The 20,859-nt window shown below is 37.5% G+C and overlaps 1 protein-coding gene across 1 annotated transcript in view; it reads right to left on the bottom strand.

Annotated features, from left to right (window-relative positions):
- dennd1b (DENN/MADD domain containing 1B) overlaps positions 1-20,859 on the bottom strand; it is a 393,949-nt gene that overhangs the window by 81,477 nt on the left and 291,613 nt on the right. The window contains exon 14 of the mRNA XM_039734662.1: positions 4,068-4,169. Within this exon, the coding sequence (XP_039590596.1) occupies positions 4,068-4,169 (102 nt within the window). The remainder of the gene's footprint in view (positions 1-4,067; positions 4,170-20,859) is intronic.

The following is a 20,859-nucleotide window of genomic DNA, read 5'->3' as shown; positions in this document are numbered from 1 at the left end:
GTAAAGAGGCAAATTACATTCACAAGTCAAACTTCACCTGTCTTTCTCCACAGATGATCTGCATGCATGCATGCTATAGAAGTAGACTGTATGACACTACTACAGTATATGTTCTTTGACATGTAGTGTATATGTACAGTATATGATGTATTCAATTTATGATACTGTGTTTATTGACCTTTTCTGTTTGTTGCTGTTATTGTATTCAAGTCATTAATTTCAAGGAGACAAACAAGTAAAAAATTTCTTTGCACTGGACAGATGTGAAAAACCTGAACTTGAATCACTAGTTTATAAAGATCTGAAATTCATTTACTAATGACAATCGTGGTTGAGAACTGCTACAGATGAGCATGAAAGCACAAAGTCAGAAACTGACATACAGCTTCCATATTTTTCCTTACTTTAGATTTAAAGACGTTTTACACTGCTTCACTAAATTCTGACTATAGCATGAATATTTTTCAGGAACTTATTTAACTGGTTAATTTCTAATGGTTGACAAAAATAACAAATTTTCTGTTCCTGGTGTAAATGTGTTGTAATCCTTTTCCTCATCGTCAAAAATTCACTACATTCAATATAAGTGATCAGTTTCAAAACGATGTTAAACTGAATGCAGAAAGAGTTGTAAATAGAGCTTAACTCAGCATTAATATTAATTACTATTATTAACTTGCCACTAATGAACACATCTTGTCCAGTAAACAGCAGAAGCTACTATGATCCACTAGAATCCATCCATTATCGACCCCGCTATATCCTAACTACAGGGTCACGGGGGTCTGCTGGAGCCAATCCCAGCCAACACAGGGCGCAAGGCAGGTAACAAACCCCGGGCAGGGGGCGTTTAGTTTTTATGATTTCAGCACTTTTCAGATGTTTATAAACAGATGGCCACTTTTTGTACTATACAGATGCTGCCCTATAATCTGTTTAAGTTTTTTTGTATTTTTTATCCCTGCATCAGTGCTGCTACTGCTTCTTTCTGTTGTCGTTAGTTTAATTTGTTAATGTGCATGCCAGACCACTGCAGGGAACACACATCAAACACACACTAGGGACAATTTAGGATGATCTACCAGAATGCCACAGAAAATTATTTAGCTACTTCCTCATTTCTCACATTCCATCGCTGTTTTCTTGTCTTTAACCAAAATCTATTTTTTGATAAAAGGCACCTGAGTAAACAAGCAACTCTTCTTTAAACATATATTATTTATTAAATTAACAAAGTCATAACACCAAAAGACTCTGTGTGAAAAAGTAATTTTCCTCTTGCACTTTGTAACTGTTGTACCAACTTTAGCGGCAATGGCTGCAACCAAATACATCCTGTAAATTAATGTGTTATTCACAAAAACATAAGTCTAAAATTATAAAATGAATACAAAGAATATATTTAACTTGGAGTAACATAACATTCTCAAACCAGCATAATTCAGTTCCTTTGTGACATCTATCTATGTACCATTTGGTACTAGGAAGAAACCAAGCCTGAATACAGTGGGTGCCTGCCCATTGCAGTAGTTTGCTCTGTAACGGAATAAATATATAACTTATGTTTAAAGTTAATAAAATAAATTAAAGATCACCATGCCTTCCACAGAGGCAAACAGCACTTACAAATATATATCCCTTCAGTTTTATGAGGTTTCTACTATTTTGATTCAGAATGATGTTTAAATTAGGGAAACACTGACATTCTTAGAGAATTAAAACTGAAGAAAATTAAACACATATAAAATGAGATAATATGTTGTCACTTCACATTATTCACAAGAAAGGTTATGTGAGGAAAAACTACAAAATTATGGCATTGAAATTAAAACAAGAAAAACAACTATTTTGTGTAAAATCTTAACTGAAAGGCATTGTCAAACTGCTATAGTACTGTTAAAGTCTTTGAAGTTCAAAGCACCCTCTCCCACTAAAACACATTTTGGATTAAATCTCAAAAGTTGCACCCTTAATTGTTACAGAAACAAAGCTGTTTAATATATTTATAAATGTAAACTCCTACCAACTCTGATATCACCCATACATATGCTTAAAATCAAACATATACAGTATAAGCTCCTTCCCTGAAGCTCCTTGAAAATAAGGTCTAACACTGTTCTGATATATACCACTAATAAAAACAAGCATTTTAATACAGTAAATAACTCTGCAATGCTTTCTAGACTGGCACTACTGCTAGTCAAATGCCTAAGATGTAAAATTACATTTCCGTATACAAAGACATGAGTCAAACATGGACTAATATTTAATTATGTAAGTCCTCTATGCCCACACCATGTACGTAAATTGTTAAGAATCCCCACAGGCTTCTGAATGTAAAAGCAATCATATGAAGCTATTATTAAAAATTATAAATATTAATTGCTCAGTGTTGGATGGCAATGCAGCACTGGTGTGACTCTATCTTTATTTAATGTTATTAATGTACAAATACATACAAAAAATTCTAAAACATTGCTGCCACTTTTGCTTACTGAATTTTGCCATTAGCTTTCAGATACCGATGCTACAATTGGAAAAAAATGTATTATTTAATATAATGAATTAAAATCTGTCAATATAGAAGCTGACAAAAATTATTCAGCAATAATGAAGAAATAACTTCATACTGAGTAACAACAAAGTGAATAAGCGTGACAGGAAGCATCTTGTTACAGAATGCCAGCATTGCTCTTTTGGCAGATTTCCTATTTGTTTCAAGCCGGCTTGCTTCCAAGTAGATGTGGTTCATGGTCAGAGCAATACTGAATCACTGGACTATTTCACTGAAAGTAGCAGGAGATAAAAGCATCCAGAGCTACTGCATATTTGGGGGAAAAAAGCCTTTGAACAGCACGTCACTATCTTTTTCTGGGAATGTTATTAATTTATTACTTGTGAGAGACTAGGGCTTGATTAATTGTCTCTTTTTTTCTTAGGGAGAAAGAAAAATTATCAGCAGTTAATTCAGATTGTAAATTGTAGCTGTCAATAAAAATGATAGAAAATAAGTAAAAAGCTTGCCAAACACAAACAGTTTATATTTCTTAGTCAAAGATAGTGGCATTTGCTGGCTTAAAGACAGAAAAGGTTTACTAGATTGCTACTTAATTAAAAGGGAAAGATGTCCACTGTCCTTTCAGTGCTACAGTATTATTTTCAATTGTGAACGGACTCTTTCAAAGAATGTAAAAGCAGAAGGGGCAGTTTAAGGAGGGCCCAGAGCATACACATTTTTTCAGTAATCAAAATTAAAATTCATAAACATATAAAAATAATGATCCCATTTTTTTCGGAGCCTTAAATTAATTTTATCTGCACTTACATTTATATGCTCAGCAGATGCTTTTATCTAAAGTGACTTACAAAAGAGGTCAACATGATCAAGTAAACATCAATCTTTGGGGCTGTTTGAGTACAAGTGTTTCAGGACAACGTGACAAAATTGAAGAGCTCAGAGCAAAATACAAGTGAGTTACAATTCCAAAATTACAAAATCTATCAGTAACACAGAAATTTAGCAACCAAGTTCTTCAAATGTCTTCTTAAATACATTGGGGGAGTCAGAATTTCCAATGAGATGAGCAGCGCAGCTCACTACACTACATGAAATGTGTCTGGATTGCGATTTCATGCCACATACTGTAGATGTGGCATCACCAGATGCTGTACAATAGCAGACCTGAGTGGGTGACAAGAAGCATCATAAGTGCCTCCATATATACCATATAGTGGTGCTGACCTGTAGACTACCCTGTAGGCAAGCATCAAGGATTACAACGTGATACATGCCATAAGAGGGAGCTAATGTAATGATCTGAAAAGAGGAGTTTCATGTGCCCACCTTTGACACCAGTTGTACATCACTGTATTCTGAATCCTCTGCAACGGCTTGGTGACACATGCCAGTAATTTTGCTAGCAGAGAGTTGCAGTATAGATGTGAAAAGAACAAAGCCTGGACCAGATCTGATTTTATGAGAAATATATGTTTTCATTTAAGTGTAAACTTTACTGTGCAAGTATAATTAACAACATTCACTTGTAAGTAATCAACATTTATTTTACCTGTTTGAAAAGCTGAAGATTGACAGCCTTTTCAAGGAACGCCTTCATTGTGCTGGACCGATGATTTACAAAACTTTCTTCACAAAATGTAATAGGCTGTCCCTGGAGGAAGAAAAAAAGAAACTAAACCTTGGCTAAAAATTTCCCAGTATAGATGAGCAGGCAAATACATAGTGGAAGCTAAAGCAGGCCATGATGTATGGATAAGGGAATTGTAAATGCAAAATCAAATTATTATGTAATTAAATCAACAAGTATCTATTCTTCAGTTAAAGTAACAGTAAAATGAAGTAATTTCGACAGATGCTGTAAACGTCTTAACAGATTCCAAGATTGTGGAAACAAGACACATGCTAAATTACACAAAAAACACATTTCAAGTATTTGTTTGGATACAGTAGGTGTATGCAAAATGATGCAATGATACATTATCTCAAAATTTTAACAGAAATCAGAAATAACACCGGATATACAATTTGTAAAAAGAGGCCATATACATGTAGCAACAGTAACAAGTTATATGTTTAAATATTGCTGAAGGAGAGGTTCATAGGGGTATTAGATTGATGTAAATCCAATCTAATACCATTCCTATGTCTTCACTAAAAAAATATGTAAAAAGGAGTCACTTTTATTCTGCCTCCCACACCTCATTTCTCATTTTACCTCCATGTTGACGCTGAAGACTTTAACTTACTATGACTAAAATGTAAAAACTAAAAGTATTTTGCTTACAGAAGAAAAAATATTGCACACTGGTGAAAATTTCCTAGAAGACAGTGTATAGTGTTTGCACTACGTATCCTCTTTTAATGTACAATTTTTGAAATAGAATAATAGTTAATACACGGAACAATTGAATTAAAACAAATATTTCTTCTTTAATATATAGAAATGATATTATAAACATATCTTATAAGTAGAGTTGGAAATTCTACAAAAGCACTATTGTAATCAACTTAAGTGTGAAAAGGAGAGCAAAAATGAAATCACTACATGTAATTAATTCAAAACAGGAATGTATCAGTGAGCACGAGAACAGCTCATTTCAAGGAATATACAACTACAACTATAATATACTCCCACTAGAATAATTGTAATTGCAATAATTTGTAATATTATCAGTTAGTATGACAGCATAATAAAAATTTAGATGGCTCCTGGAAGGTGTGTAAATTAACAAGAACATAATATGTAAATGGTGCGAAGACAGCACCATAACATCAAACAGGAATTGGCATCCAACTAATTTGAGGCAGCAATGCAACATATTTGACCACTCCACCTTCTCAACTCTATGTGATTTGGCAGCATTTTATATAAGAATGTCAGGACAGAAATACTTATTTAATCTCAATTGCTAATTTTGGTAATCATTATAAAAATGTCACTTTACAATATACAATTTACCATTTTCCTTTATAATTTTAAATATTAGATTATAAAAAATATGAAACACATTCAAAGTGTATCCTACCAAACTCCATTTTATGAGAAAAAAATCAATTATGGTTAATAAAAAATATATATTTCAAGCCATTATTAAAAAGACAATACAGTAAATATATTTTGAAGTATCAATAAATCACTTGCATGTAGAGTGACCCAATGTACTGTTAATTTGTCTCAAAAGGTTGTATTGCTTTATTCTTAATAACCTGATTGGTATAGTTTAAACCTACAAAAGAGCAACCAGAGTAAGTAATCCAAAGCCTTTAGCAAATATCTCTAACAAAGGCAAACAAGTAGATTATGAGCACTTATGATTACAACTAGTATGATGAAATGTCAAAATAATACAACTCTAATTTCTTCTAAAATTAAGATGGCATAATTTCTAGGGGATTATGTAAAAATCCTCCTTAACAGAGAGTGTTAATGGCACAAACCAACTCTGGATGAAGATCTAGTCGTTGTTGGGTACACGGTACTACACTCACTCTAAAAGGGACTATTTAGAGTAGCCATTTAGCCTAACTAAGGTAAAATATTTAGAAAAAATGCCTTCTTTTTCTTTTCAAAGAAATATATAATCTTGAATTTTACTTTAAAGATCACATTGAGAAATTTCTGTCTGGTTTTTGAGAGAGCATAGGATCAGCTTTGGCATGTGTTCTTCAAGATATGCATGTTTTTGGTAAACACTGCCATTGTTATGCTTTTAAGTTTAGGAGTAAATTATGTATTAACTACAGCATTCTTTTCTATGAGATGAATATTTAAATGGACTATGATACATGGTACTTAGGTGGCTTACTTGACACTTATTAAATTACTTTCAAATTGCACAGGAGGTTTGGTCCCAAGACCACTCTGTGTATTCCACTTGGGCATCATTATGAAAAGTAATAACTTTTTCTCATATGCTGGTGACAGCAAACTTCTTCTGGTAATTATTTCAGAAAAGGAATAAAGAGAAACAACTGATGAGTGAAGATTTTGTCTTTAATCAATGAATAACAACATTTAACTCAATAGACTTAAATTTTAGTTTGGCTGACTTGGGGGTTATTTCTGATGCATATTTAGCCTTTCGGTCATCATGTTTGCGTACATTGCAAAAGCAGTTTTCTGCAGGTCAAACATACTGAAAGTAGGGTGGGCTTCTTAATTTGCATTATCAAGAAAGGCTAGTATATTCACTTGTTTCGAGCAGAACTAACTATTATAATGCCAAATGACCGGTCTGTCCAGATTGCCCATTTATAACTGTACAGCAAATTAATACATAACAGCAAAAAATCAAAAAACACAAGCACAAGATCATGTAAAAGTAAATCAAATATGAGCTTGATTGTCTTCTTCAAATATGTATAAAAAAATAATTGTCTAGGAGAATTAGCGAAAGCAAATTTTTTTTACAGAGCACTTTTTTTCTGGGCACTGTTTACACTCTTAATTTGTTTAATGTATAGTATATTCAATGTTTTTGAATAAATGCATATGATTAATTTATTATTACTAATAATATTAAATGTTAAGCAAATCGTTTTTCAAATGTCTTTAATACACAGGGTTATGAAACTAAAGAAACTTTGATATTGGTACATACAGTACAATGAAAAATGACTTTTGACTGGAAATCATCGACTAGTGCCACGACAAAATAAAAATCACATAATACAATATATTTTTTCTAATCACGTAGTGAAGAACAACAATAATTCAGGATGAATTTTTTATTAAATACTGAGGGAAAAAAAGAATTTCTTTGATTTTTAAAACAGCAAGGTGGTAATCTACTCTTCTTTTTGCATAGGTATATTCTACATAACATTCTGTTGGTCATCAACATGACCAAAAAACCATAAGTAAATAATATGTATCGTACATAATTTCAGTGCTAATCAGTTACTTAAAATACCACCTGGAGGCATGAAAGCAACTACTATACTGAAAGTAACAAAATGTGCAATATGAACTTCTTTAAAATTAATATTCAGTTATTTAAGGCTAACAAGATGCAGGCCTCCTGTCTATAGGATGAATTAAGATTAAACAGTGACTGGGCAGCTGCATATACTATCAGAATGAAAAAAGAAACTCATCTAAATATTCACAGAAGTCTGAAATAAAAATAACATAATACAAAAATATAAAAAACAACAAATGAAGATAACTTCAAGGTAAAAAGCAGATAGAATGCTTGAAAAAGAAAACCTAAACATATTCCATCTGCCAGGAAATCAGTATGGCATTCATATGTGGGAAATTACAAGACTGTTTTAGGAGAGAACAGGTGGCAATGTTCAAACCAGCATGGGTTGTGCAACTGAAGCCTGAAGAATAAGTAAAACGCATATTACATGTTTGAAAAGTCTACAGATCAAGCTTTTTTCCTTTTTACATTTTTTGCCTGGTTCAAGCATAAAAAATTGAAAGCCCCTTAATTATATATTGGTTTGAAGAACAGAAAAAAGAAAAAATGGCTTTAATGAAAAGGAATGCATTATGGCTTGAAATTAATACAAAAAATTAAGTAGAAAGAGAGAGGAAAACTAGGGCAGCTTAATTAGGAGTAGAGCAATAAGGTAACTGGCTTTCTTAAACCAATCTACATATAGCATACCCCGTTATTTAAACAGCAGAGCCTTGTTTTAAAGTAGTTGATTTTTTTCCCCCCACAGAAAATTAAATACTGCTTTGTTAAATCATTCACAGATTCTTTTTCCTTTTAACGTATGCCCACAACCAAAAAGACAATTTTTATAAAAGCAAAAATTGAGAAATGTGATTCTAGACAAAAATATAAACTGGGATACTAAAAAATACTGACATCCCCACATACAATATTTACTGTTTAATACATAAAATGTTTTTTGTAACTTAATGAATAAAGCTTGCATTAAACACTGAAACTGATGCACCAAACATTCTGTAGAATCTTCAATATTTTTTACATATAAAATATATCTTTCTGCTTTGTTGCCTTTGTAGCACATAGAAAAGCTTAGCAACTCAAATCGTCCTTGATAAAGTGGCCAAGGCAGTAGCCAAGCTGCTACTTTTAGCATAACAAATGAAAAATGTGCAATTGTGGTTAAAATACAAAAGATGCAATGGTGTCCAGACTATTTTGGTATTCTAAAGCTCTTGAATATTTAAGGAAACAGACCAAAAGTCATACTTTAATCATGAAGGTATGTGGTGACACTCACTAAAGCCTATATTGGGAGTTAGTTCAACAACATTTTTAGATAACAGATCTTTACAATATTCAACCTCACAAACAACTAATTACATTATGTGTCTCTACTGGTGATAGATCAGTGCTAAAATTTTAACTTCGCTATCAAAACTAACTTTTGCACCTCAGTACTGGTACCAAAAGGTTCCTAAGAAAATAAGATAACTACAAAGTCCTCCCATCCCCATCTTACAAGCATCCACCTTGGTGTGCTGCACCATCACACTGCACTACTTACTGCTTCCCCTCTTGATAGCATAAAGTGTGCCTTGAAGCAAGAGGCCTTTGACGAGTTGTCCCCCGTGAAATCTGGATAGCACTGAAGTAATTTTGAAGGGTGTCCAGTGAAATCTCAATCATGTCAAATCAACGGAGTGTGTGTCCCGAATGAAGTCTCGAGTGTACCTAAGCATGTGGTTTTGTAAAGCTGCCTGCAATTGTAAGCACACTGGCTAGTCAACCGAGTGTTGAGGGGAGGAACCCAAAATCATAAAATGCTAGTACCATACCATGTTAAATTTTGGGTTTTGTAGTACTTTTTCAGTACAGGTGTACCACACAACCCTACTCTATACATGGTTAATAGCACTATAATGATAGTGAAATATTTTTGCTGAGCTTCCAATTTCACAGAAGAAATGCGCTTTTTAGTTACTTGAGTCATTCTTTGTTTCAAGTTTTTTTTTTTTTTATATTATATAATTTTGTGCCTTTTACTTATTAAAATTCAGTTTCATTTAGGGCACATTGCTAATATTAACATAAAATGTGTCATTTGACCCGTTGTACTGTATACCAGCAAGAAACAGTAGCAACAGTAACCCAAATGTTAGCCCAGTGTAATTAACATGTTTCACAAGTAAACTAATGGAAGCAATTATTAATGAAAAGCCTGAACATCACATGTTAAAGAAAGAAGTACTAACAAAGAGCCAGCTTGGGTTCAGATGGTGGATTGTGCTTTACTAATAAGCTTGAATTCCATGAACAAACAAGAGGAACATATGATCAGATAAGGTGCATATAGTGGTGTGAAAAACTGTTTGCCCCTTCCTGATTTCTTATTCTTTGCATGTTTGTCACACAAAATGTTTCTGATCATCAAACACATTTAACCATTAGTCAAATATAACACAAGTAAACACAAAATGCAGTTTTAAATGATGGTTTTATTATTTAGGGAGAAAAAATCCAAACCTACATGGCCCTGTGTGAAAAAGTAATTGCCCCTGAACCTAATAACTGGTTGGGCCACCCTTAGCAGCAATAACTGCAATCAAGCGTTTGCAATAACTTGCAATGAGTCTTTTACAGCTCTGGAAGAATTTTGACCCACTCATCTTTGCAGAATTGTTGTAATTCAGCTCTATTTGAGGGTTTTCTAGCATGAACCGCCTTTTTAAGGTCATGCCATAGCATCTCAATTGGATTCAGGTCAGGACTTTGACTAGGCCACTCCAAAGTCTTCATTTTGTTTTTCTTCAGCCATTCAGAGGTGGATTTGCTGGTGTGTTTTGGGTCATTGTCCTGTTGCAGCACCCAAGATCGCTTCAGCTTGAGTTGACGAACAGATGGCGGACATTCTCCTTCAGGATTTTTGGTAGACAGTAGAATTCATGGTTCCATCTATCACAGCAAGCCTTCCAGGTCCTGAAGCAGCAAAACAACCCCAGACCATCACACTACCACCACCATATTTTACTGTTGGTATGATGTTCTTTTCTGAAATGCTGTGTTCCTTTTATGCCAGATGTAACGGGACATTTGCCTTCCAAAAGTTCAACTTTTGTCTCATCAGTCCACAAGGTATTTTCCCAAAAGTCTTGGCAATCATTGAGATGTTTCTTAGCAAAACTGAGACGAGCCCTAATGTTCTTTTGCTTAACAGTGGTTTGCGTCTTGGAAATCTGCCATGCAGGCCATTTTGCCCAGTCTCTTTCTTATGGTGGAGTCGTGAACACTGACCTTAATTGAGGCAAGTGAGGCCTGCAGTTCTTTATATGTTGTCTTGGGGTCTTTGTGACCTCTTGGATGAGTCGTCTCTGCGCTCTTGGGGTAATTTTGGTTGGCCGGCCACTCCTGGGAAGGTTCACCACTGTTCCATGTTTTTGCCATTTGTGGATAATGGCTCTCACTGTGGTTCGCTGGAGTCCCAAAGCTTTAGAAATGGCTTTATAACCTTTACCAGACTGATAGATCTCAATTACTTTTGTTCTCATTTGTTCCTGAATTTCTTTGGATCTTGGCATGATGTCTAGCTTTTGAGGTGCTTTTGGTCTACTTCTCTGTGTCAAGCAGCTCCTATTTAAGTGATTTCTTGATTGAAACAGGTGTGGCAGTAATCAGGCCTGGGGGTGGCTACGAAATTGAACTCAGGTGTGATACACCACAGTTAGGTTATTATTTAACAAGGGGGCAATTACTTTTTCACACAGGGCCATGTAGGTTTGGATTTTTTCTCCCTAAATAATAAAACCATCATTTAAAACTGCATTTTGTGTTTACTTGTGTTATATTTGACTAATGGTTAAATGTGTTTGATGATCAGAAACATTTTGTGTGACAAACATGCAACAGAATAAGAAATCAGGAAGGGGCAAATAGTTTTTCACACCACTGTATATTACTTGCCTTGATTTTCAGAAGGCTTTTGGTAAATCCCACATGAGAGGCTACTGATCAAACTAAAAGAAATGGGAATTCAGGATGCTGCGTGTAGGTAGGTACAAAATTAGCTTAAATACAAGGAGCAAAGGGCTATGATCAGAGATTTTTTACCCTGAATTAGGTGGTTTTGAAAGAGGTGTACCTCAAGGATCAGTGCTGGGGCCACTGTATAAACAATCTGGATACGAACATAAACAACAGGCTGCTTAAGCCTACTGATGATTCCAAACCAGGTGGAAGGGCAGACAACATAGAATCAGCAGAATTGTTACAGAGGGACCTAGACTACATACAGGCTTGGGAAGATATGTGGCCTATGAAATTTAATGGACGTAAACATGAAGTATCACATGTTGGAAGTAAAAATGTTACATTGGAGTATACAATGTGAGAAGCTTAAAATACACTTTATAAGAAGGAGTTGTATTGGAGTGTTCACTTTTTACATCAAGACATTTTATAGAGGATGTTATGTTACATACAGTATCACAATTTGTAAAGTACAGGCCTCGCCTGCACTACTGCATGCAGTTTTGGTGTCCATATTACAAAAAACTTCCAGAAAAGACTGACTAGGCAAATTTCGGTACTGAGAGATATGAGCTACACCGAACAAACTTGACTTTTCAGTTGAAACATACTGAGAGTAAGAGGTGACATGACTGAAATGTTTAGCAATATTAAGGAAATTAATACAATGGACCCCAAGCTGTTATTTTAAAATAAATTCTGCAAAACATGGGAATACATAGGGAAACCTGTTAAGGTCAAAATTTGTTTCTTTATAAAATTAACTATAGACAAGCAGTGTGGCAGAGAGTACAACTTTAAGGACCTTTAAATATCGACTTAATATTATTTTGGACGATCTCGGTGAATAGGATGAATAAGCTTGGTGGACTGAATGGTCTGTTCTTGTCAAAACTGTTCTAATGTTCTAACACATTCCATTTTGTGTTGCTAGAGAGTGATGATAGCATCCCATTTCAAAATACAATTTTCAGCTTGCCTGGAAAAATTAAAACAGGAGTATTTAAAGGTGAAATATTACACATTGTTCATTCACCTATCTATACTCAGAACTTGCTCTGGCCATCATAAGCAAAAAGCTAAAAAAAAATGAATACAGTCTCTAAGGCAACTGTCCTTCTTTTAAGTGACAAATTTTAGCTGCTTGTTTCGAAGTTTTCAAAAAGTTTTTCTCAACATAAAATATCCCTCTGCATTGATATGAGCCCACAATAGTTTATTTAACTGTTAGGAAAGGCTTGTTGACAACTCTGTTTAAAGTGAAAAATGACACTGCTATTAAATTATTTCTAAACAGCTGAATTTTTTTTTTGGACCTATATCACCCAACCCTATTAACCACATTCTAGAATATCTGAAGTAGCAAATCAATAATTTAATTATTTGCTTTAGAATTTCTGAATAAGACATGTACAATTACTCATACACATACAATAATTTCAATTACACTGCACAACAAAGTTTTTGTTCTTGAACACTGTTGGGTGTTTCTTATAGATTTTTGGGTGCTGATCACGAATATCATATCAAAATTTACCCATCACGTACCATTTCAGTTTTGTCAAGATTTTTTCTTATATTTGTATCCAAACATTTTCGCTCCCGTAAGTGACTTATCAACAACAGTGTGTGCAGCCTGGGCATGTCCAGGCATGGAATCTGGCCGGGTTGGAAGCTGTTCTGTGGAAGTTGACATCCTGGCCAGGTCTGAATGAGCTTGACGCTGTCTCAGCATGCTGTAAAGGTGGCCTGCATACACCGATCCTGCTTATTTGGTTTATATAGATAGTCAGTGTGCATGTAGAGTATCAGTATAGTAAAGTATAATATCTGTAGCAATATAACAGTAAGTAAGCTCGATGCTATAGCCGTTTTGGTGTCGGGCGATATGTCTTGTCAATGTCGTAACAGCCGGGATACATTCTGCTACATCTGTGGGGAATATACACTCGTGCCTCAGAGACGCTGGATGACTGCTTTTGTGAAGAAAGCTTATCATCTGTATTTAGGCTGCAAAACTGGTGATCAAGACAAGGAATGGGTGGCTCACATTTGCTGTGCAACATGTGCTGTCAGTGTGACAGCCTGGCTCAGAGGCACTCAAAAGACAATGCCATTTGCTGTTCTGATGATATGACGAGAACTGAAAGACCATGTGACGGACTGTTACTTCTGTTTGACTAATGTGTCTGGTTTCTCTGTCAAAAACAAGAAGTCAATTGAATATCCTAATCTGCTTTCAACAATAAGACCTGTGCCACATGACGACAGCCTTCCAATCAGGAAACCACCAGAGGATTGGATCTTAGACGAACCAGATGAAAAAAACTTCAATGCAGATTACCGACAGTGACATTGACTTGGATTTTGATCTGTGCTCATCAGAAGATCCACATCTGATAACAAAGTCCAAATTGAACGATTTCGTCAGAGATTTGGTCTGTCAAAAGCAAATGCCGAGCTGCTGGGTTCAAGACTGCAGGAATGGTATTTGCTGTCACCAGGTATGAAAATGTCTGTGTTTCGAGGCCGACATCATGATATAACCAACTTTCTTGCACAACTCGACAGTCTGTTTCTGTTGTGACATTGAAGGATTGTTCTCAGCCTTGGGTTGTGATAACACCCCGGAAGAGTGGCGTCTCTTCGTCATTCGTCAATGTTAAGCCTGAAAGCTGTTCTGCTACACAATGGCAATGCTTATCCTTCAGTACCTGTTGGCTATGCAGCATACATGAAAGAAACGTATGAGAATATGGAACTACAGTGCATCCAGAAAGTATTCACAGCGCATCAATTTTTCCACATTTTGTTATGTTACAGCCTTATTCCAAAATCAATTAAATTCATTTTTTTCCTCAGAATTCCACACACAATACCCCATAATGATGTGAAAAAAGTTTACTTGAGGTTTTTGAAAATTTATTAAAAAAAAAACTGAGAAATCAAATGTACATAAGTATTCACAGCCTTTGCTCAATACTTTGTCGATGCACCTTTGGCAGCAATTACAGCCTCAAGTCTTTTGAATATGATGCCACAAGCTTGGCACACCTATCCTTGGCCAGTTTAACCCATTCCTCTTTGCAGCATCTCTCAAGCTCCATCAGGTTGGATGGGAAGCGTTGGTGCACAGCCATTTTTCAATCGGATTCAAGTCTGGGCCACTCAATGACATTCACAGAGTTGTCCTGAAGCCGCTCCTTTGATATCTTGGCTGTGTGCTTAGGGTCGTTGTCCTGCTGAAAGATGAACCATCGCCCCAGTCTGAGGTCAAGAGCGCTCTGGAGCAGGTTTTCATCCAGGATGTCTCTGTACATTGCTGCAGTCATCTTTCCCTTTATCCCGACTAGTCTCCCAGTTCCTGCCGCTGAAAAACATCCCCACAGCATGATGCTGCCACCACCATGCTTCACTGTAGGGATGGTGCCAGGTTTTCCCCAAATGTGACGCCTGGCATTCACACCAAAGAGTTCAATCTTTGTCTCATCAGACCAGAGAATTTTGTTTCTCATGGTCTGAGAATCCTTCAGGTGCCTTTTGGCAAACTCCAGGTTGGTTGTCACGTGCCTTTTACTAAGGAGTGGCTTCCGTCTGGCAACTCTACCATACAGGCCTGATTGGTGGATTGCTGCAGAGATGGTTATCCTTCTGGAAGGTTCTCCTCTCTCCACAGAAGACCCCTGGAGCTCTGACAGAGTGACCATCGGGTTCTTGGTCATCTCCCTGACTAAGGCCCTTCTCCCCTACTCAGTTTAGATGGCCGGCAAGCTCTAGGAAGAGTCTGGGTGGTTTCGAACTTCTTTCACTTACGGATGATGGAGGCCACTGTGCTCATTAGGATCTTCAAAGCAGCAGATATTTTTCTGTAACCTTCCCCATATTTGCGCCTCGAGACAATCATGTCTCGGAGGTCTACAGACAATTCCTTTGACTTCATGCTTGGTTTGTGCTCTGACATGAACTGTCAGCTGTGGGACCTTATATAGACAGGTGTGTGCCTTTCCAAATCATGTCCAATCAACTGAATTTACCACAGGTGGACTCCAATTGGGCTGCAGAAACATCTCAAGGATGACTGGGGGAAATAGGATGCACCTGAGCTCAATTTTGAGCTTCATGGCAAAGGCTGTGAATACTTATGTACATGTGCTTTCTCAATTTTTTTATTTTTAATAAATTTGCAAAAACCTCAAGTAAACGTTTTTCACGTTGTCATTATGGGGTGTTGTGTGCAGAATTCTGAGGAAAAAAAAAAAAAATTAATTTAATCCATTTTGGAATAAGGCTGTACATAAAGGTCCAGAAAAGAGCGACTAGGCTGATTCAAGGAATATAGGGGTTGAATTATGAGGAAAGATTAAAAGAGCTGAGCCTTTACAGTTTCAGCAAAAGAAGATTAAGAGATGACATGATTGAAGTGTTTAAAATTATGAAGGGAATTAGTACAGTGGATCAAGACTTGTATTTTAAAATGAGTTCATCAAGAACACGGGGACACTGTTGGAAACTTGTTAAGGGTAAATTTCGCACAAACATTAGGAAGTTTTTCTTTACACAAAGAACAATAGACACTTGGAATAATCTACCAAGTAGTGTGGTAGACAGTAAGACGTTAGAGACTTTCAAAACTCGACTTGATGTTTTCTTGGAGGAAACAAGTGGATAGGACTGGCGAGCTTGGGCTGAATGGCCTGTTCTCGTCTAGATTGTTCTAATGTTCTAATAAAAAAATGTGGAAAAAGTGATGCGCTCTGAATACTTTCCGGATGCACTATATACAAAGTACTGTTGTTTCATTTGTGAATGGGAGAGCCGTGCCAAAGAGTCGCACTATTCTCGACAGAACGGGTCACTCCGTAAAAAGTTAGTTCTAGGACAGAAAAATGTGGCACATGTATCGCTTGTCGACCCGGCAAAGATATTTTTGCCTCCTCTTCACATAAAACTGGGACTCACGAAAAATTTTGTGAAAGCACTGAACAAGGAAGGCGAAGGTTTTCATTATTTAAGAAAGATGTTCCCAAGAATAACTGACACCAAGATCAAAGAGGACATCATCATCAAGTCCTTCCGCAAGAACCCTAAATCCAAAGAGGACTGTTTCATTTATGTTAGGTAGAATGCCCAGAGGGGACTGGGCAGTCTAATGGTCTGGAATCCCTACAGATTTTTTTTTTTCTCCAGCCGTCTGGAGTTTTTTTTTTTGTTTTTCTGTCCACCCTGGCCATTGGACCTTACTCTTATTCTATGTTAATTAATGTTGACTTATTTTATTTTCTTACTGTGTCTTTTATTTTTATTTTCTTCATTATGTAAAGCATTTTGAGCTACTTTTTGTATGAAAATGTGCTATATAAATAAATGTTGTTGTTGTTGATTTTTGCTGGCCCCCAGATCAGACATGTTATGAGGGACAAGCGGTTTGAAGATCTGTTATTTGGGCCGGAAAAAATTGCTTGGAAAGCCTTCAAAGACGTTGTTGAAAATTTTCTGGGCAATTACAGAACCACAAACTACATTCAGCTGGTAGACAAACTTCTCAAAGCATACAAGACAATGAAGTGCAACATGTCACTCAAGATTCATTTCCTCCACTCACACTTGGACTTCTTCCCTGCAAGTCTCGGTACCGTCAGTGACGAACACGGTGAAAGGTTTCACCAGGACATTGCTACGATGGAGAAACGATACCAGGGTCAATGCTTGCTGACTACTGTTGGACACTGCAATGTGATGTACCAGACACTGAATACAAAAGAAAATCAGGAGCAAAACACTTTTAAATCTGTTGAATTTAATAGTTTATGTGAAACATAAACGTGACTAAATACGTCATTGTCAGTAAACATATAAATGTCTATTTCTCAGAGTTCCTACGTGATGTAGTAAAACCAAAACTGTATTTGTGCAAACTCAGTAGGTACCTGTCCCGTCACAATCGGCAAAAACTTTTCAGGAAGCAAGACTTTTCAAAAATAAATTGTTGTGCAGTGTTATTGCTCATAATATTTAAATTTTCTTTTATTGTCCCAATACTTGTCTAAATAGTTTTTTTAGGTAAGCTTGGTTATAGTAAATACAACAAAGTTTTGTTTGGCTGAACTTAAGAATGAAGTTTATAACTTTCTTCCCTTTTAATTTGTCCATATATTCAACTGCTTTATCTACATTCTCCATTCCAGGTCATGTGTCACCATGTTTTGAAATATTTATCTGTAAATCCTCTCTAATCCAAATCAGAAGTTTTATTGCAAATTGATTATTTTCCCAGTTGCTACATGTCTGTTTTACATTTTCATTCTTTGTCATTGGCAGATTTTATTTTCGGAAAAGCAATCTGTATTGTTGTCCACATATTGATCTGGCAATACTTTACACTGGATGCCCTTTCTGATGTAACCCTCCACATTTATCTGGACTTGGGACTGGTGCATCGTGTCTTTGTGGATTTAGAGAAAGCATATGTCATAGTGCCGAGAGACGAGCTGTGAAGCTGTATGAGGAAGTCAGGAGTGGCAGTGATGTATGTAAGAGTGGGTACAGGATATGTACAAGGGAAGTGAGATAGTGGCGAGGTCTGTGGTAGGAGTAATGGATGCATTTAACGTAGTGGAGGGATTTCATCAGGGATCAGCTCTGAGCCCTTTCTTATTTGCAACAGTGATGGACACAATTGTCCTGTTCCCCATGGGAGTGCTGACCGTGGTGAAAGTGGCACCATGTTCCTTGACTTTGCAAAAGGCTGTGAATGGCTAGATCCTGGTTCCAGTGCCCTGAGCCGCATCATTAGACTTGGTACTCCAATACTGGTGGTGCAGTGAAGGAGATCGATCACATCCTCATGGGCAGACGTTGAAGGGTCTACAGATATGCCCAGTTTGTGAATTTTGAGAACAGACCTGTTGTTTCTACTCTGAAGATTAGATCTTAGATAAGGCTCTTTCTGATGAGTTTGTACTCAGTTTGTGTGAGGAACTTACGGATTTGAGTGCGACTGTGATCCTATTGTGATGTGGGAGACCTTCCATGACAAGACCCTGAAGGTTGCTGAGGGTTGTGTTGGTGTTACCAGTGTTCCCAGAAGGAGGTGTTTCATCTTGCAGGGTACTCTGAATATCATTGACAGGAGTCGCAGTGCATTGCTTGATGGCAACTCCAGTTTGTACCGGGAACTGAGGACAGCAGCAAGGGCTCTGAGGGCAGATAAGGTGGCGTTTGTTAGAGGAATCTATGAGCAAGTGACACCCCATCCATGGTCTAATGACCAACGTCCTGATTACAGAGGAATCGAAGCATTACGCACATCCAAATCTGTTTCCTCACAAAGTCTATATCAGAGTAGCTAATTGAACAGTCCTTACATATGACAATGCAGTTGTGACCTGCTGGGCTGGCTACTTTGAGCAGCTGTTTAAAGCTGATCCTCCAGCTAGGATGTTGGATATCTTGGTCCACTCTTCTTGAGGCTGATCCGCCAATTAGCTGTGAACCACTCAGACTCACTGAGATTGCACAGGCGGTGAACCAGCTGAAGGTAGGGAAGGCTGCAGGGATCTGTGATATCCGGGGTGAACTTCTCCAAGCAAGTGGTAAGGCTGTCCACCTGGCATTGCAAACAATCTTTACTTCCATTTGGCAGATTGGAGTCATCCCAACTGACTGGAAAACAGGACTTGTCATCCCTATCTGGAAAGAGAAGGGAGATCACCTGGATTGCAGCAACTATGGTGGATAACACTGCTATCAGTGCCTGGTAAGGTCCTTGCTAGGGTCATCTTCAACAGGATCCTTGATCACTTGGTCACGTGCCAGCAACCGGAGCAGTATGGTTTTACGCCTAGGATGTCTACCATTGACCGCATCCTGGCACTGAGGGTTCTCATGGAGTGCAAATGTGAATATTGGCAGTTTCTTTGAAGCCTTTGTCGATTTTTATAAAGTGTTTGACTCAGTTGATCGAGCTGCCCTGTGGGATATTCTGAGACTTTGCGGGATCCCCTCAAGGTTGCTAAATATCATGGCTGACCTGTACAATGGTACTGTGAGAGCTGTGCTGAGAGGAGGCAGAACCTCTGCATTTTTCCCAGATGACTATGGGGTTTGTCAGGGGTTTGTCCTTGTTCCTACTCTGTAAAATGCTTGCATGGACTGGGTGTTGGGCAAGGCTTTGGGGTCAAGCGGCTCTGGGGCGTTTGTTGGCGAAGAAAGATTCACTGATCTTGACTTTGCTAACAATGCTGTGATCTTCACTAACAATGCTGTGATCTTCACAGAGTCAATGCAGGCTCTGATTGAGGAGTCTTGAGTGTCCTGGATACAAACCAAGATCCAGGCTTTTAAAGACCTCTTATGCAAAGCCATCGGCAGTGTGTCTGTCTTTGGAGTGAGTGTTGACATTAGGTGAGAGGTTTATTTACCTTGGCAGTGACATTCATGTCTCTGGTGACTCTTCCTATGAAGTCAGTAGACAGACTGGGAGAGCATGGGGTTTGGGGGTCATGAGGTCGCTGGAAAGAGGTGTGTGGTTACTCCTGACATCTATGCAAAAGTATTAAGGTCCAAGTCTTTAGAGTCCTGGTGCTTCCTGTCTTGCTACATGGTTGCAAAACATGGACGCCCAGCGACCTGAGACGAAGACTGGACTCCTTTGGTACTGTGTTTCTTCGGAGAATCCTTGGGTACTGTTGGTTTGACTTTGTGTCAAATGAGCGGTTGTTCATGGAGTCCCAAATGAGGCACACTACCTGCATCCTGAAGTAATGTCAGTTACGGCACTATGTGGTGTGATTCCCCGAGGGTGATCCAGCTCGCAGGATACTCACTGTTGAGGACCTGAGTGGCTGGACCAGGCCAAGGGGATGCCCATGTAACATTTGGATGCAACAGATGGACAGGTTGACAGATGTGATTAGACAGGAGTCCCAGAGAGGAATGAAGGTCGGTAGGAACAAGACAGAATACATGCAAAGGAATGACAGGAAAGTCAGAGGAATGGTGAGGAGACAGGGATATGGGTATGGAGACGGTGGCACTTACCAAAAAAGAGGAGACAGAGCTAGAGGTTGCATTTAAACACGCTATTTCCGTTGTGTGTGACAAGATTGGACAGGAGTAGAACTGTGTACATTAGAGGGTCAGCTCAGGATGAATGTTTGGGAGATAAAGTCAGAGAGGCAAGAATACGTTGGTTTGGACTTGATGCTCGGTTTATTGGGAGACTTGCCAGGTAAGAGGAAAAGAGGAAGGTTTATCGATGTGGTGATAGAGGACATGAAGGTGTTGGGTGTAATGGAGCAAGATGCAGAAAACAGGAAGATATGGAAAAAGATGATCCGCTGTTGTGACCCCTAACGGAGATAGCTGAAAGAAGATGATGATGTTCTCAAAAGCAATTTATATTTAAAC

Source organism: Polypterus senegalus, chromosome 14 (genome assembly GCF_016835505.1).
Source record: "Polypterus senegalus isolate Bchr_013 chromosome 14, ASM1683550v1, whole genome shotgun sequence".
Lineage (NCBI taxonomy): Eukaryota > Metazoa > Chordata > Cladistia > Polypteriformes > Polypteridae > Polypterus > Polypterus senegalus.
The sequence above is the reverse complement of the archived record's forward strand: the minus strand, read 5'-3'. Positions and strand labels throughout refer to the sequence as shown.